The 18,516-nt window shown below is 40.8% G+C and overlaps 2 protein-coding genes across 5 annotated transcripts in view; one reads left to right on the plus strand and one right to left on the minus strand.

Moving 5' to 3' along the window:
* Window positions 1-4,273, minus strand: part of arhgef37 (Rho guanine nucleotide exchange factor (GEF) 37) — a 60,158-nt gene extending 55,885 nt beyond the window's left edge. For all 4 annotated transcript variants that reach the window (XR_005071140.1, XM_037077226.1, XM_037077228.1 and 1 more), the window contains exons 1-2: window positions 4,134-4,273; window positions 49-249 (exon numbers count right to left, since the gene is read on the minus strand). The gene's annotated coding sequence lies outside the window, so the exon portion shown is untranslated. The remainder of the gene's footprint in view (window positions 1-48; window positions 250-4,133) is intronic.
* Window positions 4,274-4,892: 619 nt separating this feature from the next.
* elp1 (elongator acetyltransferase complex subunit 1) lies at window positions 4,893-18,454 on the plus strand. The gene is made up of 36 exons (XM_037077676.1): window positions 4,893-5,027; window positions 5,871-6,083; window positions 6,262-6,414; window positions 6,504-6,585; window positions 7,018-7,098; window positions 7,245-7,330; window positions 7,424-7,614; window positions 7,706-7,829; window positions 7,962-8,055; window positions 8,388-8,618; window positions 8,699-8,869; window positions 9,438-9,516; window positions 9,651-9,806; window positions 9,906-10,012; window positions 11,487-11,590; window positions 11,692-11,745; window positions 11,837-11,942; window positions 12,239-12,354; window positions 12,525-12,598; window positions 12,744-12,822; window positions 12,992-13,071; window positions 13,179-13,316; window positions 13,785-13,870; window positions 13,966-14,114; window positions 14,626-14,749; window positions 15,047-15,144; window positions 15,442-15,643; window positions 15,762-15,823; window positions 16,044-16,106; window positions 16,360-16,420; window positions 16,556-16,669; window positions 16,805-16,904; window positions 16,988-17,115; window positions 17,264-17,415; window positions 17,561-17,648; window positions 18,295-18,454. Exons 2-36 carry the CDS (start codon window positions 5,934-5,936, stop codon window positions 18,360-18,362), a joined length of 3,951 nt encoding a protein of 1,316 aa, XP_036933571.1. The 5' UTR covers window positions 4,893-5,027; window positions 5,871-5,933; the 3' UTR covers window positions 18,363-18,454.
* Window positions 18,455-18,516: the final 62 nt, after the last annotated feature.

Raw genomic sequence — 18,516 nt, forward strand, 5'->3', positions numbered from 1 at the left:
TAAGCTGATTGACTGCAGCAGCTGGTGGGACGAGGAAGTGGCACTCACCCAGGCAGACACCAATTGGCTGCAAAGTCTTTGCAGTGGAATGAAAGACCAATCAGACGACACCTAGAGGGTTCTCATGAAACACTATATGGACCAATGAGGACTGACGTTTGAAGTGATTGAAGTTTTCTTCTCACAGGAAACAAAAGCACTGCGGGACAGCCCATCCTCTTCCAATTGCAGAGTGATTGTGTTGATTCTCTGGTGGAAGCAGACAAAAAGAGGCTTACAGCTCCCTCCTTCAGGTGTGTTCAGTCGGAAATAATAGATTTATGTGTGTTTGTCCTTTATTTCAAACAATCACACAAACAAGGTAAGTGTAGGGCAACTACCTAGTTAGCTAAAAATGGTATTGAGAAAAAAAAGTAGTACTGAGAGTACTGTGTATTTTGAGAGTTCACAGCACAACCATCCCCTTTCATTGAACATTAAAGGATGAGTTTACCTAACATTTCACCTTTAAGTGTCCAGCTGTGCACACAGAATTAGTTTTATCTGGTTTTTAATGGAGATGGCTTTCAAAACACAGTTAAAGAAGCTCTAACACGTTGAAGTATGCATGAGGGCTGGCTCGCATATCTTGCTTCTGTTTAGAGCATCGGTTGTGCATGTCCTAAAAAATTAAGGCAACACGTATGCAAGATACAATATGTACATGGATGGTAGGAGTAGTGTAGCACCAGTACGGGGATATGACAGGGTCAGGAGTCAGTTACCAAGTCTGCGGCAAAAGTTAAATGAACAGGACAACAAGTTTAAGCATGCAATCTAGTGGTATCCAGGAACATGCGTAGTATACAGGCAAGTATGTGATCAATTGTGCAAACGTGTTGCTCAACAGCAAGTATATCTCCAGCCAGGGCAGCTTTTTGGCCAACTCAGCATGTTGAATGTTGGCTAGATAAAACCCTGGTTAGCTTTTTGGACAACAAATTCCATGCCCGAAAAGAGAAACAGACAAAGAAAGTGAAATCCCTTTAAGCCTGTTGCGGTAGTATCCATAATTTCTACAACCAAAACACACAGGGCTGTCACCACCATTTGCTCCACCATGAGCCATTTGTGCTAAACGATAACATCAGCTTTCTAATACGCTCAACATGACAGTGCTGAAATGTGTTAACTAGAATTAAATACAGAGCAGGACTGAGACTGATGGGAATGTCATTTGTTTTGTAGGTATTTGGTCATAAACCAAAGTTTTGGACATATTCAAATTCCAACCTAATGCTGGTGCTAGACTGAAAATTAAAGAAACGTGAAAATGTGGCTTTCAGCCTGGTAAAATTCTGCTTACATGACATGTCACTCTGTCACTTGAAATAAGTCCTTGTGCTACACATTCAAAAAACAGTTTGAATTTTAAATGAATAAGGTTCTCAGAAAATCCTTCATTAAGCTTCAGTGGTTTTATATGATAAGGATCAACACTACAAGATCAAATCTATCATTACTCATTACAAACAGTCCTGTCCTCTGTTGATGATTAGATGTTTTGAAGAAGATGACAACACTGGACTTGTCAGCCTTTCAGTGATAATAAATGAAGGTTTCATAGGCATAGCATTTATAATACTCTGCTGACTAAAACCACAAGTATTACTGTATTTTCCTATGCAAAGGTGTCCTTACTTCCAGATGATTCATTCAATCGTTGACTGTTTTTTTTTTTTAAACAGTGAAGCAAACACACAGACTGAAAGAGCCATCTTAGTGTGCGCTGATGAGCCATGAGAATGAGAATAACATGAGCCGGAAGACAATGAAGGAATTCATTGCTGTCGGACTCTATGAGTCTGGAATGAAGGAGGCAGGAACGCAGTGACTGGCTAATCTGGTTCATCAGATCGGCATGTTAGGAAGGAATGCTGCAGGATTGCATTCTTTTATCAGCTGACTTATGATGATCTGAAACTAAAAGGTGTGTTGCAGGAGAATAACATTTCTGCAAGGTGACAACAGACTTCAGGCATTTCTCCAAATCACTCAATCACATGGCTGAAATGTCTCTCTCAGAGCCAGCATCTGCCTTTGTGGCAAAAAAGCTTGATTCTTAAAAAGCTTTCCATATATTTCTGCCAAGGCTGCATGTTTCTGAATCGTAAACGTTTTTTTCTCTCTGACACCACCATAACGACAGCACTAAGAGAACTGACAAGTTGAGCTTAGTAAACAGTTCCACTCAGTATGTATTTGGTCACAGTTCTCTAAATGAACAATATCATATTATGTTGTAGTATTATGGTATTATCTGTATCACAGTTTGTTGTTATTGTTTTATATTCTGACCTGCATTAACATCTTTAGATTTTTCTGATAGATTTGATTTAGGACTTTCTGTGGGTGGAACACATTACTGACTTAGACTTAAAAAGATATTTTCTAGAAATCAGTGCACTAATGCCAATCTTCCTTAACACATGAGGTGTCAAGCTCTTCCTGTTCAGGAGAGTGTATGAGTTAGCATGATGTCATGATAGGAGTGGAGAGGTCATGACAGTAATAAAGAGCCAAGTGAAAGAACTTGCAGAGCTGGGTGGAGTGAGGAGTGAGGAAAATGTCTAAATATAGAAACATGTTTACGGCAAATGAGGGGTTGGTCTAGTTTATGGCTTCTGTACATGTGTGCACTCATGTAAACACAGGACTTGACTTTGGTTGTGTGCTAAAAAAGGAAACTATTTGGCAGCCTTCGATATCAGTCAGACATGTTATACCAGAGCACTTTGATTCTGCATCAATGCAATACTGTCATTTCCTGAGCTGGAAGTCACCAAGACTGCTAACAGCAAATGGTGAAGGTCTTCCTGTTGCTGACTGAGTGACACCCAGCTGAGGAAAGATGACACAGCTGAAAACAAAAGCCGTGATGACTGCATCCTGTCTGTTTGGTCAGCATTAAACACCCTTCCTGACAAATCCTCAAGCTGCTGCTGCATTAACCACAATAAGTGAAGTATAAGTGCAGGATGACAGTGAGATTAAAGGTGTCAGCACACCTGCACTTTGTTTTCGTAGCTCTGAACTACAGTGGGTCAGTTTCTGTTGCCATTTAGCTAATTTAGTTGTCATGCTGTACGGAACGTCATGGACTCACAAGCTGCTTGATCAACTGGCGTTTTGATATTTTGACATCATGCAGGGGAGGAATACTGGCAGTGAAGAGTGAAGAAATTTCAGTGAATGAAAATGTGGGAGGATAAATAACATCCGATACCCTGATTTCAAAGAAGTATCCACCAGCTATCTCTGATGAGGGTCTACGCTGATCTCCATGTCTGCCCCACATGGTTTATATCCAACAAGAAAGGAAGGACATAGACTGATTTAGTAGCTTCACATGACAAATACAATACATACATATTTCACAGATAACTGAAGATGATATACCGTGATATGGACTGGTTTTAGAGACTGTAAATACATCTTTATGGTTACCTTCACGCACATGATTCCAAGTCTATCTCTTGTATAACAGATAAGTGCAAAATCAGGGACAACACATACATATGGAAGAAGTCTATGTTAAATACAGTATTAGCAGATACGTTCTCCATAAGAGTCTTAGCTCCATGTACAGGTGGTGAAAACACAGGAATATCATTTTTAACCTCAAGCACCCTTACTGTAAATGAACTGTCCTTCCCTAATGTCTTCAACATGTCCACCAGAGACTACCTAAGTCTGACATGACAGTGGCCGCTTGGATTTGGAGATAAGATGATGGCAAACGATCATATTGTGGGTTAATAAGTGACACTAAAACAACATCCAGCCCGCTGTTATGATGATATGAGTGAGAGGAGAGGGGGGCGGCGGCCACTCAAAACACGATACATTGATTTTAATGTTCTCTCAAGCATTTTCCTCACTCCAGTTTTCACGTGTGACGTTATCACTTTAGAAGACATGTCGAAGGATTTTAAACCAACCGAATAGAAGCTCGTTCGCAAACAGCCGCGGGCCGAGATAAAAAAAAAAAAAAAATTGTTTGGTTTAATGTTGAGGAATAATGCGGTCTTTCTGCTGCCACGTGTGTGGTTAAAACAGCAGAGAATGAGAAAGAAATATGACGAAACGTTTACCTTTCAGTGACCGTCCTCTCCTCGCATGCTCGCCCCTGAGTGTCATGTCCTGTCCGCCGTGGTTCTGACGTTGAACTCACGTTCACCTGTTGTCAAGTCAGCAGCCAGTCAACTCGCGACAACTACAAGCAACAAACGCGACGTCCGGCGAGCCTTCTACAAAATAAAAGTCTTATAATGGCAGCGGCATCCGTGCTGTCTCCAGAATAAAAGACGAGCAACCAGTATGTTTCCGATCAATTTAACTATAACACTTGATGGAAATACAGAAATAAGGAGGTGGTAATTTTATGGAATATGAGTAAACGTGAAGGAGAGCTTTAAGTAGTAGTTAATAGAACAGAAATATAATAACCGCCAGCAGATGAGTGGTATGATATTTATTGATATTATGCTTGTTCCCTGACAATTATTACATCAGTGTCAGGGAGCAAGCAGATAATGTATGTGCAAAACCAATGGTACAGTTTTATGTTATTCTGGATCAAGTATTTATAAAATGAAAATGTACACAGTTCATATGTACATCATTTGATCAAGTATAATCTTAAAAAATTCGAATAATAATATGAAATAATAGTCAATTAGTGTTTGATACAAATGTTTATATGGCAGCCACTTGATTGGTTTTAAAGTGATATTGAAGAAAAAGTGCTTTAGTCACACTCAGCTTACATTTACTTGTGTAAACATTTACTGATTTGTGATACAGACTTATAAAAGAGAACATTTTTTAAGTCCATTTTCCTCCATAGATGTAAGTTTACTCCAGGACGCCAGAGGGCGACACCGCTGTCACCTCACGTATCTGTGTGAGGGGTGAAAGTTGACTCGTGTGACAGCGCCACATGCATCATGTTGTCTTGTTGATGTGGGACGAGCTGTTTCTTCTCGGTAGGCTTTACCCTTCCCTTGAGTCATTAATTCGTGTTTAAAGCCGACATTTTCCGTTTGGTAAATATAATTACCGCAGCTGAATAGAATGTCGCTCGTTCTTGTATGAAAGTAAGCTAGCCGGTTCCATTTTCGGACACGCTGAAGCTAACTTAGTTCTTCCTTCTACAGCTGCCAGTTTGGTCTTTTAAACAGCCAATAAGCAAGTTATTTAAACTATAGAAATACTTATAAAGCTACACCACTATTGTTGGTTCATACAATCTATCTCACGTTCACCAGACTGATGTGCTAATGCCTTGTTAAAAAAAGAAATGGCTGTTGAGACTAGCGATTTAGATTTAAAGAACATACTGAATTGACAATACTGCGTTGACTGGAAATATGATAGAGGTCCAGTTTTAAGACCGTGTAGAGTGCTGCCATCCAAATTGCGGTTTAAAATATATAAGATTCCCACAGGGCTTCGTCGGATAGTGGGACAAGACAGACAACATGTGGTGTTTTGTGTGAAGAGGAGAAGTCAACAAATGTTTGTTTACTTTAAACTGAGTTCTTAAGACAGTTGCAGCCAAATGCAGGCAAAACTTCCAGACACAAATCCTCCAAACCTTGTGCACAGTAAAACGTTAAAAGCAACCCTTAATCGATGAAGACAGATTGTCATTTAAACCAATTGCAATAGAGTAATCCCATTAAAGGCCATATTAAACAGATTTTAATAGAATACGAAAGCTAAATTCCCAACAAGGTGCATGGTGTTTCTAACCCAGTATTGAAATTGGACTGATATATCACCCTCGTAATTTCAGTACTGAGCATTTTTGAATTCTGCTGTTTCAGGTGTTTTCTAGCCTTTGCATCCAGAACTCGGCTCAGTCTGTTTTCAGACGGTCTTGAGGTAAAATGCGGAACCTGAAGCTGCTGAAGAGTCTGCAGAGTTCGGAGCTGCAGGGTCCGGGCTCACCACAGTGTCTGGCTGTGCGAGCTGACACCGGCTCGCTGCTGATCGCTTCTCAATACTCCATCACAGAGTATGACCCACGAACTGGACAGGTACGATGCTGATGACGTGCTGTACTTGTCTCCTCCCTTTGCAAGTCGAAATTGGAATTTCAAACATGTAATAAAGCGAAGGGCTATGCTTCCTATTAAATGCATCTTGATTATAAACTACATGTGGAAGTGACAGTTGTTTCACTCATCATCGACTTTCGTCCGTTCTCTTCTGCAGGTAGTGAGTGAGGCCTCGTTGACAGCTGAGGGTTTCCTCCCAGAGGATGGCAGCGGTACAGTGGTTGGACTGCAGGACCTGGCTGAACTCGAGTCAGCGTGTTTGGCCACAGTTGGTGGTGACGTCGTCCTCTTCAACCTCAACACTTGCCAGGTTCGTAATACAGAAACATTAAAAGTTAGAGTTAGTATTAAGTTAAGGCCAATGCTAACGAGGGTCCTCACAAAATATATGTTCCACAGTTGGAGTGTGTTGGCAGTGTGGACAGTGGGCTGACGTCGATGAGTTGGAGTCCTGATGAAGAGCTTGTCGTTCTCACTACTGGTCAGTATTTTATTCCAATGTCAAAAAAGTAACCTCGCTGTTCCATCTCAAGTTTAATGCTTTGATTTGTCAGACAAAAAGACAGCCCCCAGCTCAGTGTCTGAGCTCTAATAATTGTCGGATTATGTCTGCATACCTGCACACAAAATAAAGCACGAAAAATATGAACCGTTAGTTGTCCTCTTACGAGCTGAGTTATTAAGTAGAGGTAGTTATTGGTAGTTCTAGAAATGTGAAGGGAGCACCATTTCTTTGTGTGGAAATTGTTAAAGATTTTCTGTTTACTTATAAGATGAGTATGTTCAAGACACACTGTTGTTCTAGATATACACATGTAACCTTAATAAGAGATTATTGCTTCATTAGCTTATTCTTAGTGAAACAGTAAGCAGTGTTACAAAGGAATAAATCACTAATAATTTGTGCTCACAGGTCAGGAAACAATCATCATGATGACCAAAGACTTTGAGCCGATCACTGAGGTTGGGATCCACCAGGATGACTTTGGTGAAGGTACAATGGCTCCAAATGGCTTCCGTAGAACTCACAGAGGGGCATGAGATGATTCATAAAATGTAGAAATATATGAGTTATGTCTGAATGATGATAATGTTTACTTAAGCATTTTCATCAATTATGTTTTTGTGGGTTTTTTGCAGGGAAGTTCATCACGGTTGGCTGGGGAAAGAAGGAGACTCAGTTCCACGGCTCAGAGGGTAAACAGGCAGCACAGAGGAGGATCCAGGTCAGTGTTCCAACTACAAAAACATCATAGCTTGGAAATAAACAAAAATGTAACAGAAATGGTTCAAAATTAATGAAAAATATGCATCCTCAGGAGGTGCAGTCAGCTGCAGCCTGGGACGACCGAAGGCCTCGGGTGACTTGGCGAGGTGATGGTCAGCTGTTTGCTGTCAGTGCCGTCTGTCCTCAAACCGGCGCTAGGAAGGTCCGAGTCTGGAACAGAGAGGGTGTCCTGCAGTCCACCAGTGAGACCATCAATGGCCTGGAGCAGGCGCTCTGCTGGAAGTAAGAGTGCTTCCAGGGGGATTTTCTTACAAATTAATACAAAGTCTACTGGACGTGTGAGCCTCTGCTAAATGTTCTCCTGGTGTTTCAGACCCTCAGGCAGCCTGATAGCAAGCACTCAGCGTCATCCCAACAAACACAGTGTGGTTTTCATGGAGAAGAACGGACTACTGCACGGTGACTTCACTCTCCCATTCAGCAAAGATCAGGCTAAGGTACTGCATGTTCAGCTAACCCTGACTCTCGTACCATTTTATAAATATGGAATAATACATTCATTTATAAATTCATTTAGTGCTTTTTATTTAAAAAAAAAAAAAACTTTGATTGATATGTTTGTTTTTCAGGTGAAGGATCTGCTGTGGAACAATGACTCTACTGTTTTAGCTGTTTGGTTGGAGGACATGACCGCTGGAGAAGATGAAAAAGTCAGCACCTACAGTAAGTTGTCGCCCGTCCCTCAGGCATATTAACAGGATGTTAATCTGGTCACACACAACAATTTTCAAGTCAAACAGAATTTGATAAATCTGTGCCAATTCTGTTGTTTACATGAAGTGCAGTAATTTGTTTTTGGAGTTTATTCTTAAGTTTCCAGGTAATTTTACTGTTAAAAAGCAAAGTCTTATTAATAGTTAAAGAGGACCCAGAATGTTACAGCCCTAAAATCATATTCCAACACAGTGAGTGAAGGAAGTGAAGTGAAGTGCGTTTTTTAAATATAAATGAACAAGTATATGAATCTGCCTGATATTTGTCCATGTTCCTACTAGTCCAGCTGTGGACGATGGGGAACTATCACTGGTATCTGAAGCAGAGTCTGGACTTTGGCAGAGATTCTCAGAAGGCTCCGGTCTGTGTATACTGGGACCCTCAGCACTCCTTAACCATCCACGTGATAACCCGCAACTGGACCAGCATCACCTATGACTGGGGCTGGACGACTGAGAGGAGCCCCGGCCTGGACGCCACTGACAACGCCAACGTGGCTGTGATTGATGGAGGTGAGAGCCAATGGGATGAGAGGACATGGAACTATATGCTGATTCCAACGGGGTGTTAATAATAAATTTAACCACCTCAGATAAAATCCTGGTGACAACCTTCAGGCAGTGTGTGGTTCCTCCGCCCATGTGTGCATTTGAGCTGCAGCTGCCATCGCCAGTCAACCAGGTAACCTTCCTCTGCCAACCTCAGAGGACCAATCAGCTGGCAGCATTGACTTCTGATGGACAGATCTCAGTCTACAGCCAAGGTGGGTTATACAATGTTTCCATAAAGATAGCAATCCTCAGAATTAATGGGAACAAAATGATTCTGTTGAATCCTCCATCTGATGTCACAAGTTGAGTAGAAGTGTTTTTATAGTCGATCAGTTTGTGTGCATTTTTGAAGAAGAAAAAGATAAAAATTATCTGATTTCAGCTTAATTGATGTGAACATTTTCTCATTTCTTTCCTCCTTCATGGCAGTAAACTGAATATATCTGGGTTGTGGATTAAAACAAGACATTTGAGCCAAGTATCTAGGGGATTTTCTGGCATTTTTATTAATCAAAGAACAAACTAATGATCAAGAAAATAATCAACACATTAGTAGACAATGAAAATAATCGTTAGTTACAGCCCTAAAGAATTAAGAATATTAGTGCAAAATCCAGACCTAACTAAAGGAAACAAGCTAAATACACGAGGATTCAATGAACATGAACGTCTGGGCTGATTTTCGCATTTAGCATATTAACTTCATATTTTAAATTATGTCAACACTGATACATATTCTGATCAATCTGCTCTGTTTACTTCAACAACCGCTCTGTCCAGATACAGGAGAAAAGGCTGACAAAACAGAAAATGGATTCCGGATGGTGTCTCGTCCCCTGGTCCTCCAGAAAACTTTTAGGTAACATAGCAATCTGCAGGGCTGTTGGTATCCAGCTTGAAGGTTAAGATGCTAGTAGTCTGATAAATGCTCAGTGTGTTCTCTCAGTTATCTGTTACTCAACTTCCTCTGATTTTCCTGCCATCTCCCCGCAGAGTGAAGGTTGACCAGGAACAGCCTCTGGCCCTGCGGCAGCTGCTGTGGTTAGAGGATAAGCTGTTTGTAGGTGTGTGCTCTGGTCTGCTGCCAACCTCCTCCACCCTGCTGATGCTCCACTCTGCCCAAGACACTGATGACACACTCGTCGTCAGGTCAGCAAAGCAGCAGTTGCGGTTTTGAATCCCATTCAGTTGAATTATTTGATTGCAATGTTTTAAGTCAGAACTCAGTCCAGTGTTTCCATGTTTCAGGTCTGAGATTGAAGTGGACGGTGTTGTGGTCAGTATGGTTCACTGCTTCCAGTCTGGCACTGTGGCTCTACAGCTGGAGGATGGACAGATCAGGAAGCTGCTCTGGGGTCAGTTACAAACACTCTTTTTCTGCTACTGAATTGTATCTTTTGCTAAGTGATGTTTTGTTTGAATTTTGCTAATTGTAGTTGCATTATTTGATTTCAAAAGTACACAGCACAACACTGAGATTGTCCAGAGGCTGTTAACTTACAGCCTCCCAAGTAGGAGGTAATTTTCCAGCTGATTACCATTAACAGCATGATAATGTTTTGCCTGGTAGAGTCATTCTCCTTCACAGGGTATTCAGAGTTCTTGAATAAACTGAACTCTCAAATGGTCTTAAAAAAAAGCCTCAAGTCATTTTAGCAGCATAGGAAAAAAGCCCTCCTTGTGCTTTCTTGTTATGTGAGGGGTATGTCTTCAGTTATTTTGGTTCAATTTTTCTGACAAATTTTGATGCTTACTTTCATAACTGAGGCACAAGGGGCAAGTGAAGATTTTTTTTTCTTGTGAACCGTTTTCCAAGTCTGATCTAAATTATTTTCTCTCATGTGTTTAGGACTTGAGAACTGGTGGGAAAAAAAGTTATGCTATCCAGTCTTTCTAATTTCTTTAATTATTTGTGTGAAACGGAGTGGGAAAAAAATTTCAATTGAACGAAACAAAATGTGTTATCTACTGTGATACAACAGATATTTTCCCAGGGAAATCTTTTTTCATGGGTGAAACCAAATAAAAAAAAAAAAAGTTCATGAGGAAAAAACATTTTGAGCAGCTTTTTTATTTTCATTGAATTTCTTTTTCATGTGTGAAACCTAGAAAAAAAAGAGGAAAGTTTGAATGAAAGATGCAGGGACACACCATTTTCTCAGATCAAGTGTATAATGACTGAAAGGTTGAAGCCGAGTTTCCTGCAATGCAGCTGTCAGGCAACAGTTGTATACGCCCCCTGCCAGAGTCCTAGTAACTGCTACTGATTTCATAACAGCACTTTGAACATAAAACAATAGAAAACACAAATTACTGTACTGCTGCAATGAACAGTACCATTATAACCATAAACTATGATGTAACAGGAAGAGGCTCATATATCAGTGTAAGGGCATTAAATTGTGCTGCTTGATCTGACTTACACAGCAGATTACTGCCAAATATAATGCATTTCTCACCAAAAGACAGACATAACAGTAATGTTACATAACTGGAAGAAAACTGGAATGATGTTAGTGCTATTTAGAGTATTCCGCCCTCTTGTGGTCAAGATGAATATTACAAAAACACTTTGAAAAATAAGCCTTACAAAAAAATAAGTCTTAAAAAAAAACTTCACACACACATTTAAAAGTTTTTCCTGGTTAAAAACTCCCCCCCCACACCAGTTTATAAGTTATACCAGTTATAAACACAGGATAGCAAACTATTTTGACCTTTAATTTCCTCTTTTCAGTCCTTAGTGCCTCCATATTGAAGAGTTCATCATCAAAGTTTAGAAAATGCTTGTTTGCTGGAAAATAAAGCGCTTGTTTTAATAATGTGTAGACCATCCTGAGGCATCAGTGGAGGATTGGCGTGACTCCAGCGGATGCAGCATCAACTTCCCTGTCTCCTGCGTTCAGACGGCCCTGTGCAGCATCAGTGGGGAGGTAGAGAAACAGTACAATCATATTCATGCAATTACATCACTCACTACAAGCGAGATTGTTTCTTCAGGCCTAAATGTTTCCCTTTGCCTTCATGTCTTCAGGAATGTCTACTGGGCCTCACAGACAGATCCCACCTGTATGCCGGAGATACAGAAGTACGCTCTCTCCTTTATTTTACCAGCTTTATCAATATGGTCATCATGAGACAAAGCTGACCGGGTTCATTTAAATCTCTTTCTTTATTAGCTGGCTTCCAATATTTCCTCCTTTGTGGTTTGCAATGACTTCCTCCTCATCACCACACACTCCCACACCTGTCGCTGCCTCCAGCTGAGCACGCTAAGTATCAAAGGTAGGTTGGAGACCCTCACAGAAAAATCTGCTGTGTTTAGGTCTGTTTAGGTCAAAAAACAGTTACACACAGCCTCTTCCATGTTAATAAATGTGTTTATGCTTCAGTTACGTGCAGTGTAGTACAGTATTTTTGGAAGCAGCACATTAGATGCTAACATGAGCTGCATTGTTAGCTGGCCTCTGGCTGATTGCTCCTTCAGGTAATGTTTTTGCGTACTTCTGAAATGAGTAGTGAAGTTGGTTTTACCACCGGTATAGTTCATGGTTGAGTCGAACGAACCGTTGACCCCACAGGGCTGCAGGCAGCATTGGCCTCAGATGGAGGTCAGAATGACGAGACGCTGCGGCGGGTGGAGAGAGGATCCAGGATTGTCACTGTGGTCCCACAAGACACCAGAGTGATTCTACAGGTCAGTGTCACACACACAGTTAACACCACATCAGTGCTGTAAATGCGAACATCTGTGCATTACCATGTAAAAGCTAAGCTCCAGATGCAATTGAAAAATGTCTTAACATTATTTATAAATAATTACAGTGTGTGTTTATATCTGATATGTTTTGTTGTGTTTTCATCCAGATGCCTCGTGGGAACCTGGAGACTGTGCATCATCGAGCACTGGTGTTGGCTCAGCTCAGGAAGTGGTTAGACAGGTGAGTTTGATGCTCTCCTGTCATATATAACTACACTGATCTGTTATCTGTCTGACATTGTGTTATTGTCGGGATTGAAGATGAATAGAAGTAGCGAGTGAGAAAAAGTGTTATAATTGCATTATATCTTTGTTTGGTTCTTCAGGTTGAGGTTCAGAGATGCCTTTGAATGTATGAAGAAGCTGAGGATCAACATGAACTTAATTTACGACCACAACCCAAAGGTACGAACAGGGTTTAACGTGTTTCTTATGTGACATCACATCTTTTAACTTTGTGTAATTGATAATTGTAGATTTCATACATTTGCAATTCTTATTGTTATCTTTATTGTTGCACTGAATTTGTCTCTTTCTGGCTGGTCTTGTTTTTAATGTCCATCTCTTCCTGCAGGTTTTTCTGGAAAACACAGAGAACTTCATCACACAACTGAGCTCCATCAACCACATTAACCTCTTCCTCACTGAGCTCAAGTAAGACTCTTAAGATCTGCTGCAGTACATTTTCAGTTATGGAAAGACAACTGAGCTTTCTTATTTTACTTCTACATTCTGTAAGTTGTTTTGTCTTTGGTACCCAGGGAGGAGAATACGACCAGCAGCATGTACCCCCGTCCTGACGGCAGCCCGGTCCAGACCCAGCCTGTTTCTGGGCAGAAGAAGGTGGATGTAGTCTGTGACGCTTTGCGGAGCACCATGGAATCGATGGGTCCAAACAAGTCAGTGATACTGAGAATAACTTATAAACATTGCATGCTTAATGTTATGGGTCAAATTATGTCAATATCAAATGTTTGGTGTCTATCTAATTATATCCAACCCCCCAATAGTTTTTGGAAAATTAATCTAAAAACCTGATTCCAAAAGAGTTTTGATGTTGCGTAAATTGGGTTTACTCCATGTTAAAAAGGGTTTTGAAAATGATCACATTCTCTTTCATTTATGTTTTTTAAGTTACCCACAATGCCATTTAGTCAATGAGTGACATCACTGAATGCAATTTATCAGATTGAAGCAGCTTCTTCCGGAGCCACAAAAAGTTTTCTACTACTTTCTTCACATACACAGTAGTACTCCCCACAACCTGTAAACACATGTGAACATATGAAAAATTGGTAACTCTGTGTAACTGAACCACATTGTTGCATTAACTGGTTATAAAAACTTTAATTGTGTCAACTGCCCAGGTTCTTTCTGTCCATCCTGACGGCTCATGTTAGGAAGACAGTTCCAGAGTTGGAGATTGCTCTACAGAAAGTCCACGAGCTTCGAGGTGAGCACACTGATGGCCTTCCTTCTCTCTCGCAACACACTGTAGCGGATGATTTTTCAGTTGGTCATTTGGTTTTTGATTGTGTGTTTGTCCAGTGAACCCCCCTGAAGGACCCGGTGCTGTGAGTGCTGAAGAGGCGTTGAAGTACCTCCTCTTCCTCATCAACGTGAATGACTTATATGAACACTCTCTGGGAACATATGACTTTGATCTGGTGCTCATGGTGGCTGAGAAATCCCAGAAGGTACCGCAAACGTCCTCATTATCTCGTTTGACATTTTTTTATCAGATACAGTAAATTATGTATATTAAGTCATTAAGGAAGCCCTCATTTCCATTCACTACCACCTGTGATATTCATGACCCCTGTGTCTAAAAGCCTCAAGAAGTTTTCAAGGAAACATTTTTTTCCTCATTGACATGCAGATTTATGCACAAAAACACCACATGTGGAGTCAAAATTAAAACAAGATGCAGTCAAGCTGCCAAATATCACACAGATTTACACATTAATAGGTTGAGATGCACTGCAAGGTGCTCCAAAATCAAATTAGAAAAAACCTGTCTCATGTCGCAGCTGATTATCAAAGTGCATCTCTACTCTACTAAATTGTACATGGTTTCCTTTTTCATATCTAGGATTTTTGATGAATTTTCATAGTTCCAGACAGCCTAAAAAGCAGAACATGTGTAATATAACTAAGCTGTGATGAGCAGATGTATTTGTCAGCCAGTTGTGTCCACTATCCCTGCAGGACCCTAAAGAGTACCTTCCCTTCCTAAACATGCTAAAGAATCTGGAACCAAACTACCAGCGCTACACCATCGACAAACACCTGAAACGCTACAGGAAGGCCCTGCAGCACCTCAGCAAGTGTGGTCAGTCCAAATGATTCTGTCATGATTTCTGAAATAAAAGATTCCTGGCTAACATGAGAAAATGAGATGGCAATCATCACAAGAAAGCAAACACTGAATGAACACTTACACTCAGAATTGTGCAATATCAATGACCACTCAGTGGTAAGTACTTTGATCTGTCAAGTAAAACCTCCTCATCAAAACTTCTTATGTAAAAAAAACTTCTGTAAAACTTCTTCTGCCAGTGTTTTGCAAAGACCAGCTGTGTTTTTGAGCTGAGCACAATGTAACTGTGATTGAATCTTTGCTGTTCAGGAGATGAACATTTCCCTGAAGCTTTGCAGCTCGTGAAGGAGCAGAAATTATACAGTGAAGCTCTGCGACTGTACACAGCAGACAGGCCTCACTACAAGGTACAAACACACACACTGCTCACATTCTTCATCCAGAAGTTACTCCAGCTCGTGGTCACACTATTTGAGTGTAAATATTTATTCTATTTAAAGACATAACCTTTGGTGTCACCAAGTTAAAATGGGAAATTTCTTGACAATAAACACTTACCTGTTTTCGGATAACTCTTTCATTCATTATCCTATATATGGATGTAGACAGTGTTGGATCTAAAGTACTTGAAATTTGATGAGGAAACTCAACACTAACAAGTGACCTTCTGCTGTGACCCGTAAACTTTGACCTGTGAACTCTAGGCCCTGAGCTGCGCTTATGCCCAGTACCTGGTGGAGCAGCAACAGGCGGAGCAGGCCGGTCTGTTGCTATGGCGATGCGGAGAGTTAACCAGCGCCCTGCAAGCATTCGCTGGCAGCTCTAGTTGGAGAAATGCCATCTGTGTGGCACAGCAAATGCCTCTACCACCAGACCAGTTAGCTCTGCTGGCCAGAGACTTGGCAGGTAACCCGGACAACTAGTTGATGAAAATATAGGTTGACAGTCAGTCACACAGGTTAGCTGGTGAGACAGGATGTCATTGCACGTAAATCCTAAAATAGTTTGTTTGTTTCTCTTCTAGAGAAGCTGACTGAACAGCGACGGTACTCAGAAGCTGCTCTGCTGTTAGACCAGTACGCCAAAGTAAGATCCTCCACAAAAAGAAGCTGCTCAAGAAAATGGCTTTTAATGAAGCAGATCATATAATATTAAATGATCCTGTGAAGAGTTTTTTTTTTTTTTTGTTAAAAATATTTTAAAAATCACAAAGCAACAGTTCACTTCTGCCCTAAATGTAAATGTAAACTTCTCATTTGTCGCTGCTTGTTGAGGCTGAAAGTCTGCATTTTTCTGTTTCCAATAGGACTGTGAGGAGGCCATCTTGGCTCTGATCACAGGTGCCGTCTGGGAGGAGGCGCTCCGATTGGTGTGTGAAAAATACCACCATTTTCTTTTTTTCAACTTTTCTTTGTTGATTTATTGTTTTTTGATATTACCATTCTGTAAAGAGTTCCAACAATTAATACAACACTTAAAAGCATCCAGGTAAAAAGAAAAAATACTTTGTTTACAAGTCAAGGTTATTTATACAGCACATTTTGTACGACAGGCATTGACTCAATGTGCTTAAAAATACAGCACAGTCTGTTTCTTTAATCTATTTTCTTTGTCTGCTTCAGATTTATATGCACAACAGACAGGACATCACTGAAACCAACCTCAAACCCGCTCTGTTGGAAGGTAAGGAGAAATCAGATGGGCACTGTTGTTATCCTGCTGTACAGACCGAAGATAAAAGAAAGGAACAGAAGTCATGAAAAAATGATCCTGTTAGTGAGCAGTCTTTTTATGATGTATCATGTTTTCTTGTGTCAGCTGTCAGTGCACAGACTGCTTTCCTGGAGGCTCAAGCAGCAACATTCACGCGGCACCGGACCCGACTGGCCGTGGTCCGAGAGCAGAAAGAGAAGGCCAGATTGGACATGCTGGGTGAGTATAGGCCAGAGCTGACAGGACATACAGTATCTGGGCCAACGTGTTTGCTTATTTGTTTTGATATTTTTGGGGGGGTTTTTTGTGACCTGTCTCCTCATGAGTAAAACCTAAATTTGTCTTCTTGATCAGATGAGGATGGTCCAGACTGTCCTGACGCTGAGCTTTACTCTGAAGCCAGCAGTGTAATGACCGGCTCCAAATACTCCCAGAGTAACTCCCGCATTTCCTCGTAAGACACACGCGCACCTAAAACTTGTTGTTCAGATTTTGTAGTCTCTGGGATGAGTGATGTAATTTTGTTACTGCTCACAGGAGATCATCAAAGAACCGTCGCAAAGCAGAGCGGAAGAAGCTGAGTTTGAAGGAAGGAAGCCCGATGGAGGACAGAGCTCTGATGTATGCTCTGGGTGAGATCATCTCCACTGTGGACAAGATGAGAGGTACACACACTCTTAATCATTTATTTACTTTACGTGATATTATAATAACACTAATAGTAATGGTAGTAAGCAGCCAGGGATGATGGGAGATGTTCACAAAACTAACACTATACTCAAGTGGTTCGTCTGCCCTCTTTCTCCCCTGCAGAGGAAGTGCACAGCCTGCTGAAGGCCCTGGTGCTGTTCCAATTTGACAAACAGGCGGAGAAGATACAACTGACCTATGAGGAAGCTCTGCAGATGATGGAGGCAGCAGTCCCTGAGGTGTGGCCTGAAGGACTGCAGAACAGTCAAGCTCAGGTAAATGTAAAACAATCATATTTGTATACTCAGTGATATGCTTTTGTCACACTTGTTTCAATCTAATGTCAGGTCTGTTGCACACCAGGAAGATAAATTAATTCAAATGTTTTGCTTAAATTGTGGTCTCCTTCTTGCTTTTCAGCTCACTGGGCCAAACTCGACTGCAAACAGCATCATGGCTTCTTTCCAGCAGCAGCAGCAGCAGCAGAGACCCGCAGCTTCACACCAGGGTGAGCAGTGTTAAATGAGTGTTCTTCCTCTGTTTATAAATACAGACACGCGGGTCACTCACAACCTGATTCTATTTTGTTGGGTTAGGGTTGGCATATGGGATCTATGCCATATGAGAGCAAATAAATTAAATGGTTGTAAAGTGCCATGCCCTGAGGAGCAAGTCAGGAATATTTTTCTTTCTGGTGATTTATTTGCTAAGACTGATTCAGTGTTTCCTACAGAATCAACTTCCAGTTTGCTAACTTGGATGGGAATAAAATGTAATCGGGCGTCCCTTTTCTAGACTCTCCAATTGGCCAAATTCTTAGAGTAAAACAAGTCATTTCGTTGGGGTTGTGAGGCTTTCACAATGTTAGCTTTTTGGAAAAATCCCCAGTGACGATGTAATTGCACGACTTGGCCACGACCAAAACTGGCTTCAACTGTCTTTTCATTTTGTCATACTCATTTGGACCACAAGAAGCTGAAGTGCATCACTAAATAAGAATAAGTAACTTTGTAAGATTATCCCTTGTAAGATATATGCAAAGCTTGTTTTTCCCACCATTTCACTTCACTTGAAGACAGTAGGAATCTATGTAAAATAATTTTCAGTCACTGCAGATGATGTAACATTCAGTTGTTTTCATTTTTTCTTCATAGCTGCTGATGTCCCGTTGCCACCAAAGATGAGAAATGGTGTCAAGTGGAAGCTCATTGTTCTTACATAAATTAGTTCTGTTTGTATTTTTTTTTTTTTTGAAACTGTAAAGCCAAATGATAATTATGTATCAAATAAAGATTCAGTTAATGTCTCTTTGTACCACAAGTGTTCATTCTCTGGAGTTTAGACACTCAACAACATATCAAATCATTTAGAACATG

The sequence above is a fragment of the Acanthopagrus latus genome, chromosome 18 (assembly GCF_904848185.1).
Source record: "Acanthopagrus latus isolate v.2019 chromosome 18, fAcaLat1.1, whole genome shotgun sequence".
NCBI classification, from domain to species: Eukaryota; Metazoa; Chordata; class Actinopteri; order Spariformes; family Sparidae; genus Acanthopagrus; species Acanthopagrus latus.

Bases quoted from the DNA above. Each gene is read 5' to 3' on its own strand.
- elp1 (XM_037077676.1), top strand. From the start codon at position 5,934: ATGCGGAACCTGAAGCTGCTGAAGAGTCTGCAGAGTTCGGAGCTGCAG. The intron at 14,115-14,625 runs GTACCGCAAACG...CTATCCCTGCAG, and splicing joins TGGCTGAGAAATCCCAGAAG to GACCCTAAAGAGTACCTTCC. The intron at 17,649-18,294 runs GTGAGCAGTGTT...TTTTCTTCATAG, and splicing joins ACCCGCAGCTTCACACCAGG to CTGCTGATGTCCCGTTGCCA.